Below are 18,211 nucleotides of genomic sequence, written 5' to 3'. Positions count from 1 at the left end.
TAAACTGTATTGTACATTTCATAATATAAGATAGCTCAATGAGTTCATTTTTCTTGCTGTTGGCAAAGAATACTGACTTGTAACAGCTATTTGAACTTGTCCTTTATGGAGGACATGAACGGTGTTAGATAGCAGGTATCTTGCTGCTAAGGTATTTATGTCAGTGAGGATTTTCTTTTTCTTGAAGTCATGATTAAGACTTTACATTCTTGTGTATTTATTTCTAGGCTTGTGAAGGTTAATGGTACTTTTGATTCTTATTTTTGCTATAGGTGATAGTTTTACTCTACTGTTATTAATTGTATGCTAGGAATTATAGAGGTAGTATAGTATACACTAGAGTACTGTTAAAATGCAACTTTCATAGTAATCTGCTAATCTTTATATGATGGCTGTTGCATGCTACTTGATGACAGGAGAAAAATTACAGCCATAAGACTTGGCATCTGTACTGAGCTCCCAGAGCTTATGTTTTCAAATAAATGGACAGGGATCAAGTTGATGATTGAATTTTCTGTATTTATCATTTTTATTTATTACTTGTCAGGTTACTATAGGCATTTTTCTACTGGTTTTAGTCTGAAGGATTTGTCCAGTGGCCCTTAGATTTTAATTAAGAAGCAAGAAAACATGAATTAGAATTATTCAATTTAATACATTTTGTTTAGTTTTTATTGTATATAGTTCCTTCCTATAAGAATGTAGGATATGGAAGCCAGAAAACTCAATGTTTTGTAATTTACATTTTGAATTCAATTAATTACTGTACTCATGGAATGATAGTGGGGAACTAATGGAATTATAAAATAATGACCAAGAATACTTCAATTTGTTTTTGACAAGAATTTATATGTATTTAACCTAGATTTTGTTTTTACTAACAAGGCTGGCTCAAGGCAGGAATGTGCCAGGATAAGATTTTAAAAATATGTTGACAAATAGTTATTTTCCTTAAATCTCCTTGAATGGCTGTCATATAACACTGTTAAAAGTCAACTTTGATCACATACGTATTCCTGAGATTATTTACTATTCTTGTTTCTTTAAAACAGTAATGTGACAATGATGACAATCTCTGACACTTACTGGGTACCAGGCACTATTTTGACAACTTCAGCAGCTTCCATGATCAATGGAGGAGAATAAACTGTCGTGAGATAAAAATTAGCTCAGTTTGAGATTTAACCTAAAGGTTTTTGTTCTTTTTTTTTTTTTTTAAGCAAAAAATATTAGGTGTTAAGATCATTCTCAAGAATCAGTTCAACAAATGAACCAGCAATCTTGATCTAAAATATGTTACCAGGATTTAAATCTTCAGCATTTATTAGAAGATGGAATATTTGCTCTCATTATGTAAATACGCTTCCAAGGGGGAGTAATGAGAACAGACTAGCCTTGAGAGCATGTCTGGGAGACAATGAGTTTAATTTTAGACCAGTTGAACGTGAGATGCTTTTAAGACATGCCAGCAGAACATTTTCAAGGATTGGATGCTTTAAAAGGGGAGAAACACATGTGGGAATTACATGTCCTTCAAAGAAAGTGAAATCAAATGAAGTCTATATAATGAGAAGAATCAAGTCGCACAGGGGATAGGGCCTGGCTGTATAGACTTCACTTGGGGAGTGAGAGTTTTGAGGAAGGACTGGCTTCCTGGGAGGAAATAGCTGCATGTTTCATCAGTCGCCCAAGAAACTGAAAGCAAATGGAGTCAACGTGCCCAAGCAGAGCGTACAGCCATGTATTAGTAAGAAAGATATGCCAGCTGCCGATGGCTCACACCTGTAATCCTAGCTACTCAGGAGGCTGAGATCTGAAGATCACGGTTCAAACCCAGCCTGGGCAGGAAAGTTTGTGAGAATCTTATCTCCAATTAACCACAAGAGTGGCGCTGTGGCTCAAGTGATAGAGCCCTAGCCTTGAGCTGAAGAGCTCAGGGACAGCCCCTAGGCCTAGAGTTCAAGCCCCATGACCGACAGAGAGGGGAGGAGGAGTGGAGGGTATTGTCATCACTGTAGGAACATCATGAAGTGTGGTCACACAAACCTAGATATGATAGCCCATTGCATACCTGCACATCTGTATACATATTTATGGTACAGCTGTTGGCTCCTGAAGCCGTGTTGAATAAGACATGAGATTAAATCTAGCGCAAGAGCAAATGGTGCAATCAGCAACTTTTAGTAAATGTGAGGTTTTGGGGGCTACTGCTGTCACAGCTCTGCAAACTGCAGTAAAGATTTTTTGTGATTAGTAAAATGAGTTTATCCTAAAATAATAATGAAAGTATAATATAGTATAGTGGTATAGTACAGTATGGTCGATTTTTGTTGGTGTTGGTGCTATTGTTCTCTAATTACTTCAGAGAAACAGTATAAAGAAGGATGTTTTTCTTGAATTATGGTAGAAGGGTATAGAGAAATTAAATTGATTCCCTCAAGAAGATCAGGAAACAGAGATAAGGGCAAGATAATAGCCTCTAAGGACACATTGTAGCAAGTTTTCAGAACCTCCTTAATGGAGGCTACTACCTAGAAAACAAGCCAACAAGAAACTTTCAGGGACATGTGTTATATCCAGACCACAACACATAGTAAATCCATTGACTAGTAATATATTCACTGCTTATTGTTATCAAGTCTTATGATATAAAAGTACACAATTATATGTATTTTCTAAAACCAGCAGCACAGTTGTATAAATTTGTTGATGCCAGCATCTCACAAACACATATGTGAGTCATGTGTTGTGCCAGACAAGAGGATGGTGGCATTGCATTTCTAGGTAGCATGAGTTTATCTTTATCATAATCTTATGAGATTAACATTCCATGCAGTCATTTTGCCAGAAATAGTGTGTTAGGAAGATAAGAATAATTAAGCATATCAAGTGAATATTAAAGAGTTCATCAGACTGCTTCTGAGAGAGTTGGAGAGATCAAGAAAGGACTGAGCAGACTAAGGTTAGGAGAGAGTAAACATTAAAGCAGCTGAAGGATTTTTGAGGGCAGTGTGTGGAGGCTGATAAGATTTAGTAAGGTAAGAGATTTGACTAAGGAAGAGGTTATACACACATTGTTTTCATGGTGTTTGGGGGCCTGTGTAAGTTTATAATGAAAAAGGAGTTATTAAAGGTACACGAAAAGACATGCAAAATCTCTCAGTGATAAAAGTGTGGCAGGAATTGATGGATGATGTTGAGTGTTGGCAGCCCTTTCCATCTGGTAGTGGAATGTTGAAGATTCTAGTCTGGCTTTGTGAACTTAGGGATAGGATGAGCCTTGAGCTTTTGGCCTTGGTGACTGTATGAGTATAGTAACATTTACCAAGACAAGAAATACCTACTTCCCTCTCTGTACTCAAACATGTCTAGTTAATGTTAGCTGTGATGGTGGAAGAACTGTTTAGTATCATGTCAAAATCAAAGAATTTCATTGCCTTGCCCTCTTTTTCATCTCTCTTTTGATCTGTTAGACCCTTGGGAAATAATGACTATAATCTAAAGTAGAATGTGGTGGATGTGTCAATGACAGATAAAATTGTGGCTTTTGGAAATGAAACAACTTCCAATTATTCATGTTGATGGTGTAGAGAGATACTGTGGATAATTGAAAGGGAGAAAAACCAACCAGCTAAGATTTAACCTTTATGTTTCTGCTAGAAACAGCTTCTACTAGAATCGTGAATCATAAATAAATTTTACGACAATCTCACATTGTGTCCCTGTCCTTGTCTACCTTTGATTAAAGAGCTAAAATATAGTAATGTTCTTAAAGACAAGGAATAGAAGGCTTCCCTTAACGGGAGTAGAACATAAATTGGCAATCATCCACTCTATATCGTCCCCATTTAAATATATATTTTTTAGTCTTGCTGGTAATTTTCTCTATATGCATAGAATGGCTGTCCTTACACAGAAAAATATTACACTGGTATTTCCACACACTGAGCAGTTTTGCTCTAGAAAGCTCGAAACAGAAGGTGTTCCAGATGGTGTCGCTTTTGTGTGCATCCTTTGTATTTTTTAAGAATTATTATTTTGGAAAATAAAGCTTTTTATTATACTTAAGGGTTTCTGGTGTACTATTTGATGCTATTCTTGGAGCTTACACTTTATTCCTTTCTTAAGGCACTAGTCAAGATTTGTGTGCGTGTGGAGTAGTCATGATTTTGCATGTCGCTCCTAAGTTAGTGAATGTTCATGACTGGAGGTTTGGAGGGCGTTTTTCTGGACAGTAAAGCTTGTATCTATTCTTGCTAAACTACTCTAAGGATTATAAAACTCTTAAAATTTGAATATTGTGTCTGGACTCTAAGTCAGTGGGTATCTTTTTCCAATAAATAAGTTGCTATGTGTTCACCACTGTCACATTTCATAGCTGCATGCCCATTTGCCAAAGAAACCTGTTATGAAGTTTTTTGCTGAAAGGTTATTAATTGATAATAAGCCCCATAAGAATAGCAGGTTGTTTTTTTTATCAGAACTCACAAACAGATGTTTTGTTTTGTTTTACCTCTTTGTTTCCTATTCCTTGGTTGACATAATGTGACACACACTGCACTTGATGACTCCCAAGACTGATTGAATTGTGATTTTAATTGCAGATTCTAGTTATAAAGAAGCTAACACTGGGGAATAAACACTTTCTATCAATTTGTTCCACAATTATGAAATGGACTACTTTTCTCAATTTGGGAGATTAGTACCCTAAATTGGAGATCCTTATTTTGTAGCAACTTACTCCATATAATCTCCTCCCGCCCCCTTGAATTGTGTTTGATGGGAGAGGATGTGTTAGCAATCCTCAGGAGGTTGAATTATCTTAAAGTGGTTTCTAAATTGTGCATGTAATTGCAAATTAAACAGTAGCCAATTGCCCACAATATCAGCTTGACTGCTTTTGTAACTTTCTGATGATTTAATTCTTAGAGATGATTTAATCTCTGAATGTTGCCAAAGAAATAAGCGATTCTCTTCCCTTTTCACCCCCCCCCCCCCCCCACAGATTTTGCAAGAAAGGAAGGATCCAGCTTGGCAAAGTGATTTTATGTTAAATAGAATACGATGGAGGGAAGGTGTGTGCAACTGTTTAAACACAATGGGTGGATTTTAATGTGTAGATTATTTTGGTAATTCAACATATTTCATAAAATTCCATATTCATTCTCATAGGAGAATGAAAGGTTACAAAAGAAATATAGAAAATATATGGAAAATGTATATAGAAAATGTAAGGTCTGCCCTGGGCCATGCAGGCCTTGTGCAGATGCCTTCCTGCCTCTTGGTTAAATTGCTGCCCAGTATCTATGTTACCTAGGTAACTGGCACACCGGGAAGCAGTCACCTCCCCCTCCTGCTAGGTTACATCCTGGGCTGTCTCTGGTCATGCTTCCCATCTGACCACGGGAGGGTCCCAGGCCTTGAGGTCACATCCAGATCTCCTGTGGCCACACCTCTTCCTGTCTCTGGCTTAGATAAATCCTCGGGATGGGTCTCCCCTTTTGGCCTTGCCTCTTCACCATGCACAGCAGGGGCAGCAGTTCAGGAAATAAACTTCCTTTCCTGCCTGAATACTGCTTGGTGTTCTCTTCATTGGCTACTTAATGAAACCTACCTGTTTAATAAACCTTACAGAAAATATATATAGAGAATACAATAAGATGATTGCTTTGAGATATTTAGGATCAGCATATATTTTTATTTTTTAATTTTGGTGCCAGTGCTTTGACTTAAACTCAGGGACTACGCTCTTGCTTTACTTTCTTTGCTCAAGGCTGATGCTCTACCAACTGAGTTGTACCTCACTTCTGGCTTTTTGATGGATAATTAGAAATAAATATCAAAGACTTTTCTGCTTATAAAGGCTTTGAACCATAATTCTCAGATCTCAGCTTCAAGAGTAGCTAGGATTACAGGTGTGAACCACTAGCACCCACCTCCAGGGTAATTTTTTTTTAAGATAATTATATTTTAGTCTGGAAGCCAGGGGGGTATTTCAGTAGGAAAAATTTGAGGAGCCTGAGAGATAATTTATTGTGTACAATGGTAATTGTTGATTCAGAGGAGTAGAATGTACTAGAAATAACTTCAGTGTAACTTGGCTTTGCCTTTGTGAATAGGTCAGTGGACATGGAAAGATGACTGGATACCATGCTGCCTTTTCAAATAAATTTAATTCTGAGAAATTGTAGACCCTTTATTTATTTTTTTTGGGTCCCGTCATGGGGCCTGAACTCTGGGCCTGGGCGCTGTCCCTCAGCCCTTCAGCTCAAGGCTAGCGTTCTACCACTTGAGCCACAGCGCCACTTCCGGCTTTTTTCTTTTTGCTTATGTGGTGCTGAGGAATCAAATCCAGGGCCTCAGTTATGCAAGGCAAGCACTCTACCACTGAGCCACCTTCCCAGCCCTGTAGACCCTTTATTAAGACCACAGAAGACATATTTTAAGTCTATATTGTAAATCTCTTTTGTAAGTTAATATTACAGGTGAAAATTCGGATTCATTCTTCAGTTAGTGGAACATCCACCAAGGCTTTGACCAGGAGGGTCAGAGGACTGTCTCATAGTCCACCCAATAGTGTTTGTTGCTCGTGTGTCCAAGTCAGAGTGAAAAAATAGAAGATCTTTCTTTCTTGAGGAGCTAGGTCTTCAAGGCTGTTTATTAGTCTCCAGGCTTCAGAATAAATAAGCTATTTATAATACTACTACTTCACTATTTTTATAATACTACTACTTCACTATTCTTGTATTACAGTCTCTGCATCTGTACATTTTCTTAGTAAATTAGCATATGCCTTTATCTGACTGAATTTCCATATCTGTGCCTGAATTTCTTATCTAGGGAGTAGAAAAAAAATAATGTCTCTGACATGAAGATAATCATGGGTGTACTGATTAGTACAGTGCCAGACTCACATCTCTGGCCATAAAGGAACATGGCATACCTCCTCACACCTCAACTAACTAGACAGCTGGAAAAGCTATGTGAAACACGTTTTCAGGTTTTGTGTGAATAGGCGTTCCTGAAATGAGATTCCAGACAGAAAGGAAAGGGGATGGGGAAGGCCTTAAGTTGACTTTCTGTGTGGAAGCACTGTGCCATGGCACAGAAAACGGGCAACACATGCAGAATACGCCCAAGGAGTCCCCTGAATCTTGATTTGCAAGGCTGGGTACTAAAGCAGAAGGAATTATGTAAAAAAAGTTTCAGAAATCTTCATGGATGTTTCTTTGCTTCATTGTTGATCTGTATATGTGTCTTTATATGAAACTCTTTAGGTGTTCATACAGAAGCACTTCCCAGAATGTCATGAATTGAATAATTCCCAGAGCTTGGGGAGCATAAGTGTATCTTCCAGTTCTGTGCAACTTGGGTTAGACTTTGTTAAGCAGCATCCTGCCTAGTCACCACCTGCAGGAGATAACATCACTGTATAAAGACTTACACAGCCTTTCTTGACTTACATAGCAGACCTTCAAGGCATTAATTACTCGTTTAGTTGTCTGGGATCCAACAGCCAGATAAAGTAAAAACTAATACTGACATTCTCCATAGGAAAAGAGTACATTCCTATTTGGTGCCTCAATGTTGAGTATTATCGTGCAGTTAAATTTACTAGTATGTAAAATGCTGAGTATTATCATGCAGTTAAATTTACTATTATGTAAGAAAGCCACAGTTCAGTTAGTCCATAGGCACTTACCCCAGATTGAAATACGTATAAGAAGGTTCACATAGGTGTACCCTGAATCACCTAAACTTCTCCTACTTTGGGAGCTTTAAGCTTATTTTCAGTGTGCTGGTATGTACCCAGGAATAGAACAGAGACCAAAACAGGTATCATGCCTTACATTCAAATCATATACCTGTGGTCAAGTCCTGTCATTGGCTTCATTGGCTTTACTTGTCAAAGTTATGCAAACTTAGGTTAGGTTTAAGTACATATTACCCAATCTCTTTTTAGTGTATGCACTATAGAGTACTGTTTGTTCTTGGTAGGCTTTTTAGTAATGAACTGTTCACATTTGAAATCTTTGCTAAACTGTAACTTTGCCATTTTCACACATGTTTCTTTGGCTGTTATATTGCTGAATATGCTCCCTATTAAAATTTCTCTCTCAACCTCATTTTATGGTGACTATATTTCTGTTGAGGACTTAAGGGATTTTAGTTTTGTTTTTTTTTAAATACTTCACATATTTTCATTTTTGGTCTGTATTCATTTTATATGTTACTTGCTATTTAAATTTATGTACAGTTACCTTTTCTGACAATTTATTTTTATACTGATAAATATATTGATCTTACTGTAAAGATACTTCTGGCTCTTTTCAGTAGAAAAGGACTAAATATGTTTGTAGATACTTTGTGGTTTATATGGCAATTTTAAGAGACTTGTTTTTTGTATCAGTCCTTAGACTTTATTTTTAGGTGTTATGAAGGTACCTTGATTATAAAAACTAGAAACATTTCTTTGATGAATTTGAAACTTTTTCTTGGGAAATGGACAGCTAGCAGAACTAATTCTTACAGAGTTTAGTAAGATAACTTTTTTCAGATATTCAGGATAGAATTTGGATTCATAACTACAATATGGTTATTTGATAACATTTGATCAACATTGAGTTGAAAATATCTTGATGCTTTTGTTTGGTAGGTACAGACTTCAGATTAGCAGCAGAGATGCTGAATGATGCTGTTAAATGTCAAGCATCTACTGTATTAGATAATATATTTTAGGATTCACTCTTTGACAAGTTGACTTGAGAGTTAAGTTGTCATTCCTTGTTCTACTTTTTACTAGTTCATGAAAACACATTTAAACATGTCAACAAGTCTTAAGTTTTAACTAGAATGAAAGTTTGAAGTTTGAAATATTCGCAGTGACAGAATTTTACTGGTGTACTGAAGACAATTCTTGAATTTCTTCCACAGCTTGCTGAAATGCTTGCCCATAAAATACTATATATTTTATGCAGAACAACATCCAAAGATTTTTATATTATTTTTAGAGCTTAATTATTAGGTAAAAGTATATTAAAATAAAAAATTGGATGCTTTTCTCTTTCTCTAAACTCCTGATTTAGTAAGACATACTTAAAAAAAAAAACAAAAAAAAATCTTGTGTATAATGTTGGGGCGTGCTAATCCCGAAGGACATGACCTGAATTTTGTCATTCCATTTTAACAGACATACCCAACAGAAAACCGTTCTGCGCTAAAGATGATAAAGGATAAATAAAAAGGCTAATGTATGTCAGGAGCATTGGAACAAGTGTCAGTATTCTTCAAAAAGAAAATTGCACACCTTAGATCAGGGCTGTTGTGGTGGTATTGAAAACAAAAAGATAGGTAAAGATGTCAAAAAGCACGAGATGGAGGATTACCGATGACAAAGGTGTCAGGAAAAAGTAGTAGTTTCAGCAGGTTCAGATGCTGTTAAAAATGAGTTTGGAATAGTGCCAGGACAGGAACATTGCAAAAAGAAAAGAAAGAAATGGATGGAGGATGTTTGATTTGGTGTTTCTTTCTAAGTCAGGGGCAATGGTGATGTGAAATGTTAAGGATTTAACTCCTCACAGCTCAAGAAAAAACCACACAGCTCATGTGGCTCATTCTTGCTCTTTAGAGTAAATCCAAAGTAGCCCTCTCAGTACTTTCAAATTAAGACCGAATAGTTTTTCTTGCTATACATATTTCTGTAGTCAATTTAATTTATGTTTTAAATCAGGTTTTATGCTGGGTATAGGACTCAAAAACTATTATACACCCACTAAATGAATAGAGAGACAGCAACATCTTCTAAGCTTGCCTGTGCTAAGTTTTGGGTCTGTCTAGCAGCAAAGACACACAGATACAACAGATGGTGTAGCAGAGGGTGAAGTAACCATGGGAGAACAAAGATAGAATGTCAGGGAACATCACCTAGAGTATATCCTTGGGGGAGGATTTGGAGTAACTGGTCAAAAAGACAGGAAATATATATTGTGGACAGAAGATGTGATTCTTTCAGTGTATCTCAGAGGAATGACAGGGAAACTTGGGAGGAGAATGATATCCTGAATATCCTTTCATCTTGAAAATAACTGTGGAAGTACAGTATATAATGTCTTTAGATGTGTCTTCTAGAGAAAAGGTGCTAACAAGTATGGATGGAAGAGCAGGGGAGAGTATCAGGAAAGGGCTTCTGTTAGGGGTTTCAGTAATCTCCAGTAACAACTGAAAGATCTCAAATAAAGCAGTATTGCAAAGAAGAACAGACAAGTGAGTGTTTGTCTGGGGGATACTGGAGTCAAAAAGAATTTTTGTGCCTCAATTCAAATGATCATGATTGGGAATATTCACCAAGTTAACGTTAACTACTCCTCTATCTGGTGGAGCACTTTGGTATGGAGAAAGAAGATTTCACATACTTTTGTGCTGCTTATGAAGGTTCAAATGTTAAAAAATGTGTTGGTTAATGTGCATTATTGCTTATTAATATCTATTGTGTATTGAGCTAGGTACTTACTTTCTTAATGTCATCAGTGATGAAACTGAGGCATGAATCCATTGTAAAATTTTTCCAAAGTTACAAAGGAAGTAAGTGGCAGACTTAAACTTGACACTTGGGACAAAATCTGATTGCAATTCCCATTTTTAGCATTTCTTGTACTCTTGTGTGTATGTGCGAGCCCTGATTTGTGAGAGACAGGGACAGTCATTGATGGGCAAGTCTGATTCACTGATTTGCATACATTCTATGGAACCACTGCCCTGGAGTGGAAATCACTCCATAGACTTGGTGTGGGCCCTCAGATGATGCATAGTCTCGATTTCTGAAAATGGAAAGGATCTTGGGAATAAATTAATAAATGAATAATTAAATAAATAAATGCTTTGTGACCAGAGTGATAGGGAAGGAGATACAGAATGAATTATGCTGTAAAAGCCAACTGGGTTTTTTCTTCATTAAAGAAATAACAAAAATTGTAATTGTAATATCTGTTTCTTGAACATGAGAAGCAATGACTACAAGACAACAGTGGTAATTTCAGGATTTTAGTCTAGTTATTCAGAAATAGTATAGAATATTTTGGGGATTCCAGTAGCTCCTGTCTTTCATCCTAGCTACTTAAGAGGCTGACATCTGCAAGCGGAAAAGGTCAGATAATGTGATGTCAGGAAAATGAACCCTTAGATGTGTATTTTAATGTTTTTTTCTTTCATGCATGTGTTTCTAACACATTTATAAGATTATCTCTTTGTTGCTTTGTATGTCCCTCCTCCACAGTATAACCCCTGCTTTCACTATATTTGATGTCAGTATAACTTGTGGAGGAGATGGGGAAAAACCAGTTGTTTAAGGATACAGGTAGACCTGTGGCAACAATGAGAAGTACAAGTTGTCATGTCCAAAACGAGCTTTACAACGTTGGTGCGGGGGGGGGGGGGGGGGGAGAAGGAGAAGGATTGGGATTGGGGGGGAGGGGGGAGGCTGGGAAGGGATGTGAAGGATAAACAAAGGAGGAGGCTGCAATGCTTGGTAAGAAATGTACGCATTATCCTGCCCATGTAACTGTAACTCCTCTGTACAGTATGTTCACAAATAAAATTAAATTAAATTAAAAAAAAAAAAAAGAGGCTGACATCTGGAGGAATATAGTTTGAAGACAGCCTGGACAGAGAAGTTTGTGAAATTCCATTTCCAAAATAACCAGCAAAAAGCAGTGGTAGAGTGTCAGCCTAGTAAACAGAGAAAGTGTGAGTTCCAGTGCTCAGAGCTCATTATAGCAAAAAAAAAAAAAAAAAAAAAAACCACCAAAAAACCAAAAGCAAAAAGAAAAACAAAAACCCAAAACACATGGTGGGTGGACCAGAGGAGAGCACAAATTGGGCAAACTTCTGTTCTATGGGGAGATGTGACCGTCTAATCAGAGCAACTGAGTGGCAGCTAATTTTTCTTTTGTCAAATGAGATAGGATTATATTCATGTGGATTTAATGATAATCTCTCTGGAAGTATTTATTTTTGTTTTTATTTTTTTAACTTGTCCTTCACTACTGGTACAAAGATGTTTTAATTCAACATGACAGTGTGTAAGTACAATGACTCATGATCAACATAACCCCTTCCATAATTTTTTATCATCTCTCCCAAACCCACCCATCCCCTCAATAACCTAGTTTTGGAGGTACTTTTTTAAATTATCATTTGAAATACTTTTTAAACTTGCAGAACATTATACATCCATGGGCATAGCAAGTTGGATTTCACAGTCTGGCGTACTGCAATTGAAAAAGCAGCAGGTACAGATGGTAATGCACTACAGGATCAGCAGCTCAGCAAAAACGACGTCCCCATTATTGTGAACAGCTGTATAGCATTCGTTACACAGTATGGTATGTATCAGACTTTTTCTTCAGCTCCTAGAACTCTTACTGTCATTCTTACAGTTTCTAAGTGAACCTATATTGGAGTGAATTAATGCCTTTACCTTCATAAGCACAGCAGTGAAAGCCCAACGCACAGTCACTGCTCAGCTTTCTGCCATTTCTTCTTCCTGCTCCCACGAAACCTCATTTACTGTAGAATGCCATTTTGTCATTGCCTGTGTCCTTTATATGCATGAAACAACACTGAAAATGTATTATAAGACATATATAAAATAGCTATATGGTATTTTCCAGAGGGTTTTACGCCTGAAACAAAATAAAGCCAGGAGTAACTCAACTTGCTCAAGCACATTTAGAAATGGTGCACTATGGAACAATATGTAAAAAACATGAGCTTTCTATCATGAATTGTATCCATATGCGTTTATTTCATTCAGTGTGCAGTCAAATGTTTATATTAAGAATGTTGCTTATTAAGCTTATGATACTTTAATGAAGCTGTGTGTGTGCATGCATGCGTGTGTGTGCATACTTAATTGAATACAGGACCTTAGTTTGCTTTTGTTTTTGGTTTTTGCTCAAGACTGACAGTTTACCACTTGTGCCACAGGTACACTTTAGACTTTTTGGTGATTAATTGGAGAAAAGAATCCAAAGATTTCCTTGCTCTGGCTGCTCTCAGAGATCCTCAGATCTCAATAGTTAGGATCATAAGAGTAAGCCACTGGCTTTCAGCTAGTTCAGCTTCATTTTAATTTCTTATACTATGAGCCTACAAGTGACCCTTATTCTTCACATTGATTTGCAAATATTGTGAATCCTTCAAATTTGTTAACAGAAATCTTCCATATCTCTAAAGTTGGAATTTTGCTTATTGTATGTTAACTGTTTTTAAACTTTTATCCATTTTTAAGTGGGAAAGAATTGGTGTAAAATTTTTTGGGGGTCAAACTAGGGTTTGAGCTCAAGACCTCACAGTTACTAGGCAGGTGCTCTATCACCTGAGCAATGCCCTCAGCCTTTATTTTACTTTTATTGATTTTTCAGATAGGGTTGTTTATTTTTGCGCTGATCACCAAAGACTACCATCTCCCTTCTTATACTTTGTACATAGCTGAGATTACAGATATGTACCAGCCACTACAACCAACTTACTTGTTAGCATGACTTGAAGGCTCATGGTGCGTAGGCTGGCATCAAAACTTCCATTCTTCCTATCTTTACTTCCCAAATAGGTGGGATTACAGGATAATACACTGCGCCCTAGTTAGGCTGGCATTTTTGAGATGTATTCACATTTTTTTTTTTTGCCTAATGTTAGAGATGTCTTTGAAAGTTTGAATTGGAGAAAAAGACATAATTAGGGAGAATACTATAGTAAAACCCCATTACTAGAAACAGCTGGGTTCCTGAGGCTCACATGTATAGTCTTAGCTATTCAGGAGGCTGAGATCTGAGGATTGCAGTTCAAAGCCAGCATGAGCAGGAAAGTCTGTGAGACTGTGTAGTGATAGCTCAAGTGGTAAAGTGCCAGCCTTGAGCGAAAAAAAACTAAGTGACTATGTAGGCTGTGAGTTCAAGCACCAGTACCAGCCCTACTATTACCTCTCCCCCTCTCTCCACAAAAGAATTAAAGAGCTACAGATCACATACTGTAACATCGTAAACTGTCAGTATGTTAATATGCAACGAAATGTCAGAAAATGGTTTCAGGAATTAAATGTATCTACTGAAAATATGTACCTGAGTTTTTAACATTGGCTATACTGCAGAAAGTTTTCTTTGTTGCTATGATAGTATATTTATATTTTTCTTGTGAGCTGTAGTGATGTTTATTTGAAAATGAACAAAGAAGATTATCTTCATTTGCTGTAGGTATCCAGTATTTATGTTCCTGTATTTGTATTTCATCAGTGTAAATGACTGGTACACACATTATGTTTTAGCAAGAGTATAACCTCATTGGAAATTTTCCCATCATATTATCTCCACAATGGCATAGGGTCTTCCTTAAGCTGACAAATGATTAAAATAATTTAACAAGCTTCAGTGTAACCAATTTAATGTTTCTCTAGGGAAATCAGAAGTTTCCTTGTAGTGATTACTGGAGTTTAAAATCAGTAAACATTAGCTTGCTTTCAACTAAATCTCAACATTATTACTATTTTATAACTCTCACACAATGTGCACTAATTTCCACATTAATAAAGCCAATAAAATATTATTTTTCCACAAGTAGAACATGAGGTTGAACGTTAATTTTATTAACAGATGTAACAGGAAAGATTTCATAGGAATTTAGATGCAAATTGGTGGCTCACAGTGTTTATCGCAATAATTACATTTCTTTTCCTGGCCTGTGGGCAAAATATAAAGACCAGTTTTCCATGTTGTTCATATCAAAGTTTGAACTTCAAGTTCACAGTAAGTTTCAGGGTTTCAACATTTTTATGAAGTGCAGTATTCAATAGTTTTAATGGAACATTATTTTACCTTGTGTAAACAAAGTAATCTGCAAAATTTGCTCACTTCACTAAACCGAATTGACTTACCAGCTAGTAGAAATCCCCCTCAATATGTAATATCTCAGATTGATAGTCACAATATTTTTCTGTAGAATTTACTTATTCTTCCATTAGTTTGCCATTTATCAAGTGCCTATTGAGTTCAAGTCTCTGTAGCTGCTGAATATATACAGAGAAAAGGACAATCCATCCATCTGTAAGTTTATAGATTGATTAATCAGATGCGAACAAGCCGATAGTTACATGTCAGTGTAAAGTTCAGTGTTTCTGTAAAGTTCAGTGTTGTTGCAGATGTCCATGGTACCACTAGAGGTGAATTTCTCCCAGGGAGAGATGGAAAGCTTTAGGCTTGGCTGCTCAGGGATGTTTGTATGGTTAAATGTGACCAGAACTCAGTGTGAGAAGGAGGGGTACAGACAAGAGGCAGAAAGTTAGGGCAATTCCTCTAGAATGTTATGTACCATATTAAAATCTTCAAACTATGCCCTGAAGGCAGTGGTTAGGAGAAGACTATCAGGCTGTTCAAGAACAGGGGCAAACAGTTTAAAATACCGTGGGGGATCGAGTACACAGACAGAAGAGGAGAATCTGCGATGGGAAGGAGAGAAAATGAGATCATGATTTACATTCTGTGTGACATGTTATTTACATTCTGTGTATCATGTTATATGTGGTGAGTTAGAAACATTCTAACTCTAAGGAAGGTGAGGAGAAAAAAAGCAATGGTATATACTGAGATCGAGGAATGACAAAAAATAAAGTTAGGGTTGGAAGGTGAAGTAGTGAATGTGGCAAGAGAATTCCTTGCGTGTGTGCACGTGTGTGTGTGTGATATTTCCATACATATATGAGTGCTGTGTGTATCAGTCTGTGTGTTATATGTATGTGTAGTGGTATATATGTACACACATGTATATGAATAAAATGTTAGGAATTAAAACCTGCGTGAAATGTACATGTTAGGAGAGACGAGGTTGAAAGAGTTTCCCTGGAAAATTCTAGTTGGAGGCATAGGTACGGGTAAGGAAAAAGATAAGAAGATGGATTTTTAGAATCACTAGCAATGTCTAGACCAGTGTAATAAATAGAAGACTAGAGCAGTAGTCACAGAGAGAGTGAAAAAGAAATAAGACACATGATGTCATAAAGGACATGAGATTAAAATTATTTTAACACAGATTCTTTGGTGTATCCAAGTTTGCAAGTAGTTTTTACTGTGTTCAGTCATTGGTTTTCTTTATTTTTTCTATCCTTCCTTCCTTCCTTCCTTCCTCCCTCCCTCCCTTTCTTCTTTTTTTCCTTTCCTTCCTTCCTTTTCTTTTTCTCTCTTTCTTTCTTTCCTTCTTTCTTTCTTTTTCTTTCTTTCCTTCTTTCTTTCTCTCTTTCCTTCTTTCTCTTTCTTTCCTTCCTTCCTTCTTTTTTCCTTTCCTTCCTTCTGTCTTTTCTTTATTTCTTTTTCTTTCTTTCCTCCCTCCCGCCTTTCCTTCCTTCCTTCTTTTTTCCTTTCCTTCCTTCTGTCTTTTCTTTATTTCTTTTTCTTTCTTTCCTCCCTCCCTCCTTTCCTTCCTTCCTTCTTTTCATTCTTTCATTCTTTTCCTTTCTTCCCTCCTTCCCTCCTTCCCTCCTTTCCTTCCTCCTTCCTTCCTTCCTTCCTTTCTCCCTCCCTTCCTTCCTTCCTTCCTTCCTTCCTTCCTTCCTTCCTTCCTTCCTTCCTTCCTTCCTTCCTTCCTTCCTTCCTTCCTTCCTTCCTTCCTTCCTTCCTTCCTTCTTTCCTTCTTTCCTTCCTTCTTCTCCTGGTGCTTGTACTCTGCTGAGTCTAGATTCTGTCTCTGAGCTTTTGTTCAAGGCTAGTGCTCTACCAGTTGAGCCACAGTACCACTTTCAGGTTTTTTTGAGTAGTTTATTGGAGATATTACTGGGGTATGGGGGGAATAGGAAAAATAAGACCATGAAATTCAGGAAAGGAACTGATAGGAAAGTTGAAGAGGAAGGGAAATACAGAGACCAAGAGGAGATAAGAAAGAACAATAAAGCATTTTCTTATTTCCCTTCCCTTCCCCAAATTTGAAAAATATATATATGAGATGCAGGGCACTGGAATCCAATACAGTGACAACAGGGGTTATACCATGGGGGGAAGAACATACAAAAGAAACCTAAAAATCACATAGTACACTAAAAGCAATAGCGACAAAGAATGAAACCACTTGTGACCCTATCTTGGGGTTGACCCATTGTAACAATGACACGATTTTGCAAACGAACTTTACAACTTGGGTGGGGGGAAAGGAAGGGATAGTAGGGAAAAAACAAAGAAAGGGGTAACAATGCTTGATAGGAAATGTACTCATTACCGTACTCATGTAACTGTAATCCCTCTGTACAAATATCTTTGTAATAAAAGTATTAAAAAGAACAAGAAAGGAAGTGAATATGCTCAAAGAGATCGAATAGAGATATCAAATAATTATATATATATAATTATATATTATATATATAATTATTATATATATAATATATAATTATATATTATAGTGGACATTTCTTCATGTTACATTTCTGTATTTTAAACAAAGGTTTAGGATGCAAATATATCTACCAAAAGAATGGTGATCCTTTGCACATAAGCGAACTACTTGATAGTTTCAAGAAGGATGCTAGAAGCTTTAAACTGAGAGCCGGAAAACATCAGCTTGAAGATGTGACTGGTGTGTTGAAAAGATTTCTCTGTGACATTGATGATGCACTTCTTACCAAGGAGCTCTATCCATACTGGATCTCTGCCTTAGGTAATCAATACAATATCGAGTGGAACTAATGTTTTCTTCTAAATTTCGATAATCTGAAAATTACTATGTGACTCTTGTCTTTCCTATGTCATTTATCCTGCTAATTGCGTGATATGATAGTGTCTACTATTTCTTCCTTTTCCCTAGTGATATAAAGAAGTACTTAAGAAATATAAGAGTACTTAAGAAATGACTCTAGGAAAGTAGTTTATTAAATTATTCATTGGACCCTATTAACTTTATTAAATCCTATTGTACATGTATTAATATAAAATATTTCCTTTTGTTGAAGCATTACAATTAGGATGAAGGTTTTACTTCATTCTAATTTACCAATTTGCTAATTTTACTACCCTACCTTTCAATCTTTTGCTTTTATTTATTTAATTATTAAATATATATTTTGTTAGCTTTAAGCGGTGGTACAAGTAGTAATACAAATGAGTTTCTATTCAACAAAGCAGCTTACGAATGCCGTGCAACTTGATCAGTGTCACCCTTTCATTGTTCTGCCCTATCCTTC

The 18,211-nt window shown here is 36.6% G+C and overlaps 1 protein-coding gene across 2 annotated transcripts in view; it reads left to right on the top strand.

Annotated features, from left to right (window-relative positions):
- Positions 1-18,211, top strand: part of Arap2 (ArfGAP with RhoGAP domain, ankyrin repeat and PH domain 2) — a 138,664-nt gene that overhangs the window by 73,896 nt on the left and 46,557 nt on the right. For both annotated transcript variants that reach the window (XM_042678252.1, XM_042678251.1), the window contains exons 19-20: positions 12,217-12,380; positions 17,476-17,688. In XM_042678252.1, coding sequence (XP_042534186.1) covers positions 12,217-12,380; positions 17,476-17,688 — 377 coding nt within the window. The remainder of the gene's footprint in view (positions 1-12,216; positions 12,381-17,475; positions 17,689-18,211) is intronic.

Source organism: Dipodomys spectabilis, unplaced genomic scaffold (assembly GCF_019054845.1).
Source record: "Dipodomys spectabilis isolate Male_0828 unplaced genomic scaffold, ASM1905484v1 ptg000043l, whole genome shotgun sequence".
NCBI classification, from domain to species: domain Eukaryota; kingdom Metazoa; phylum Chordata; class Mammalia; order Rodentia; family Heteromyidae; genus Dipodomys; species Dipodomys spectabilis.
This window is presented reverse-complemented; position numbering and strand designations above follow the sequence as displayed.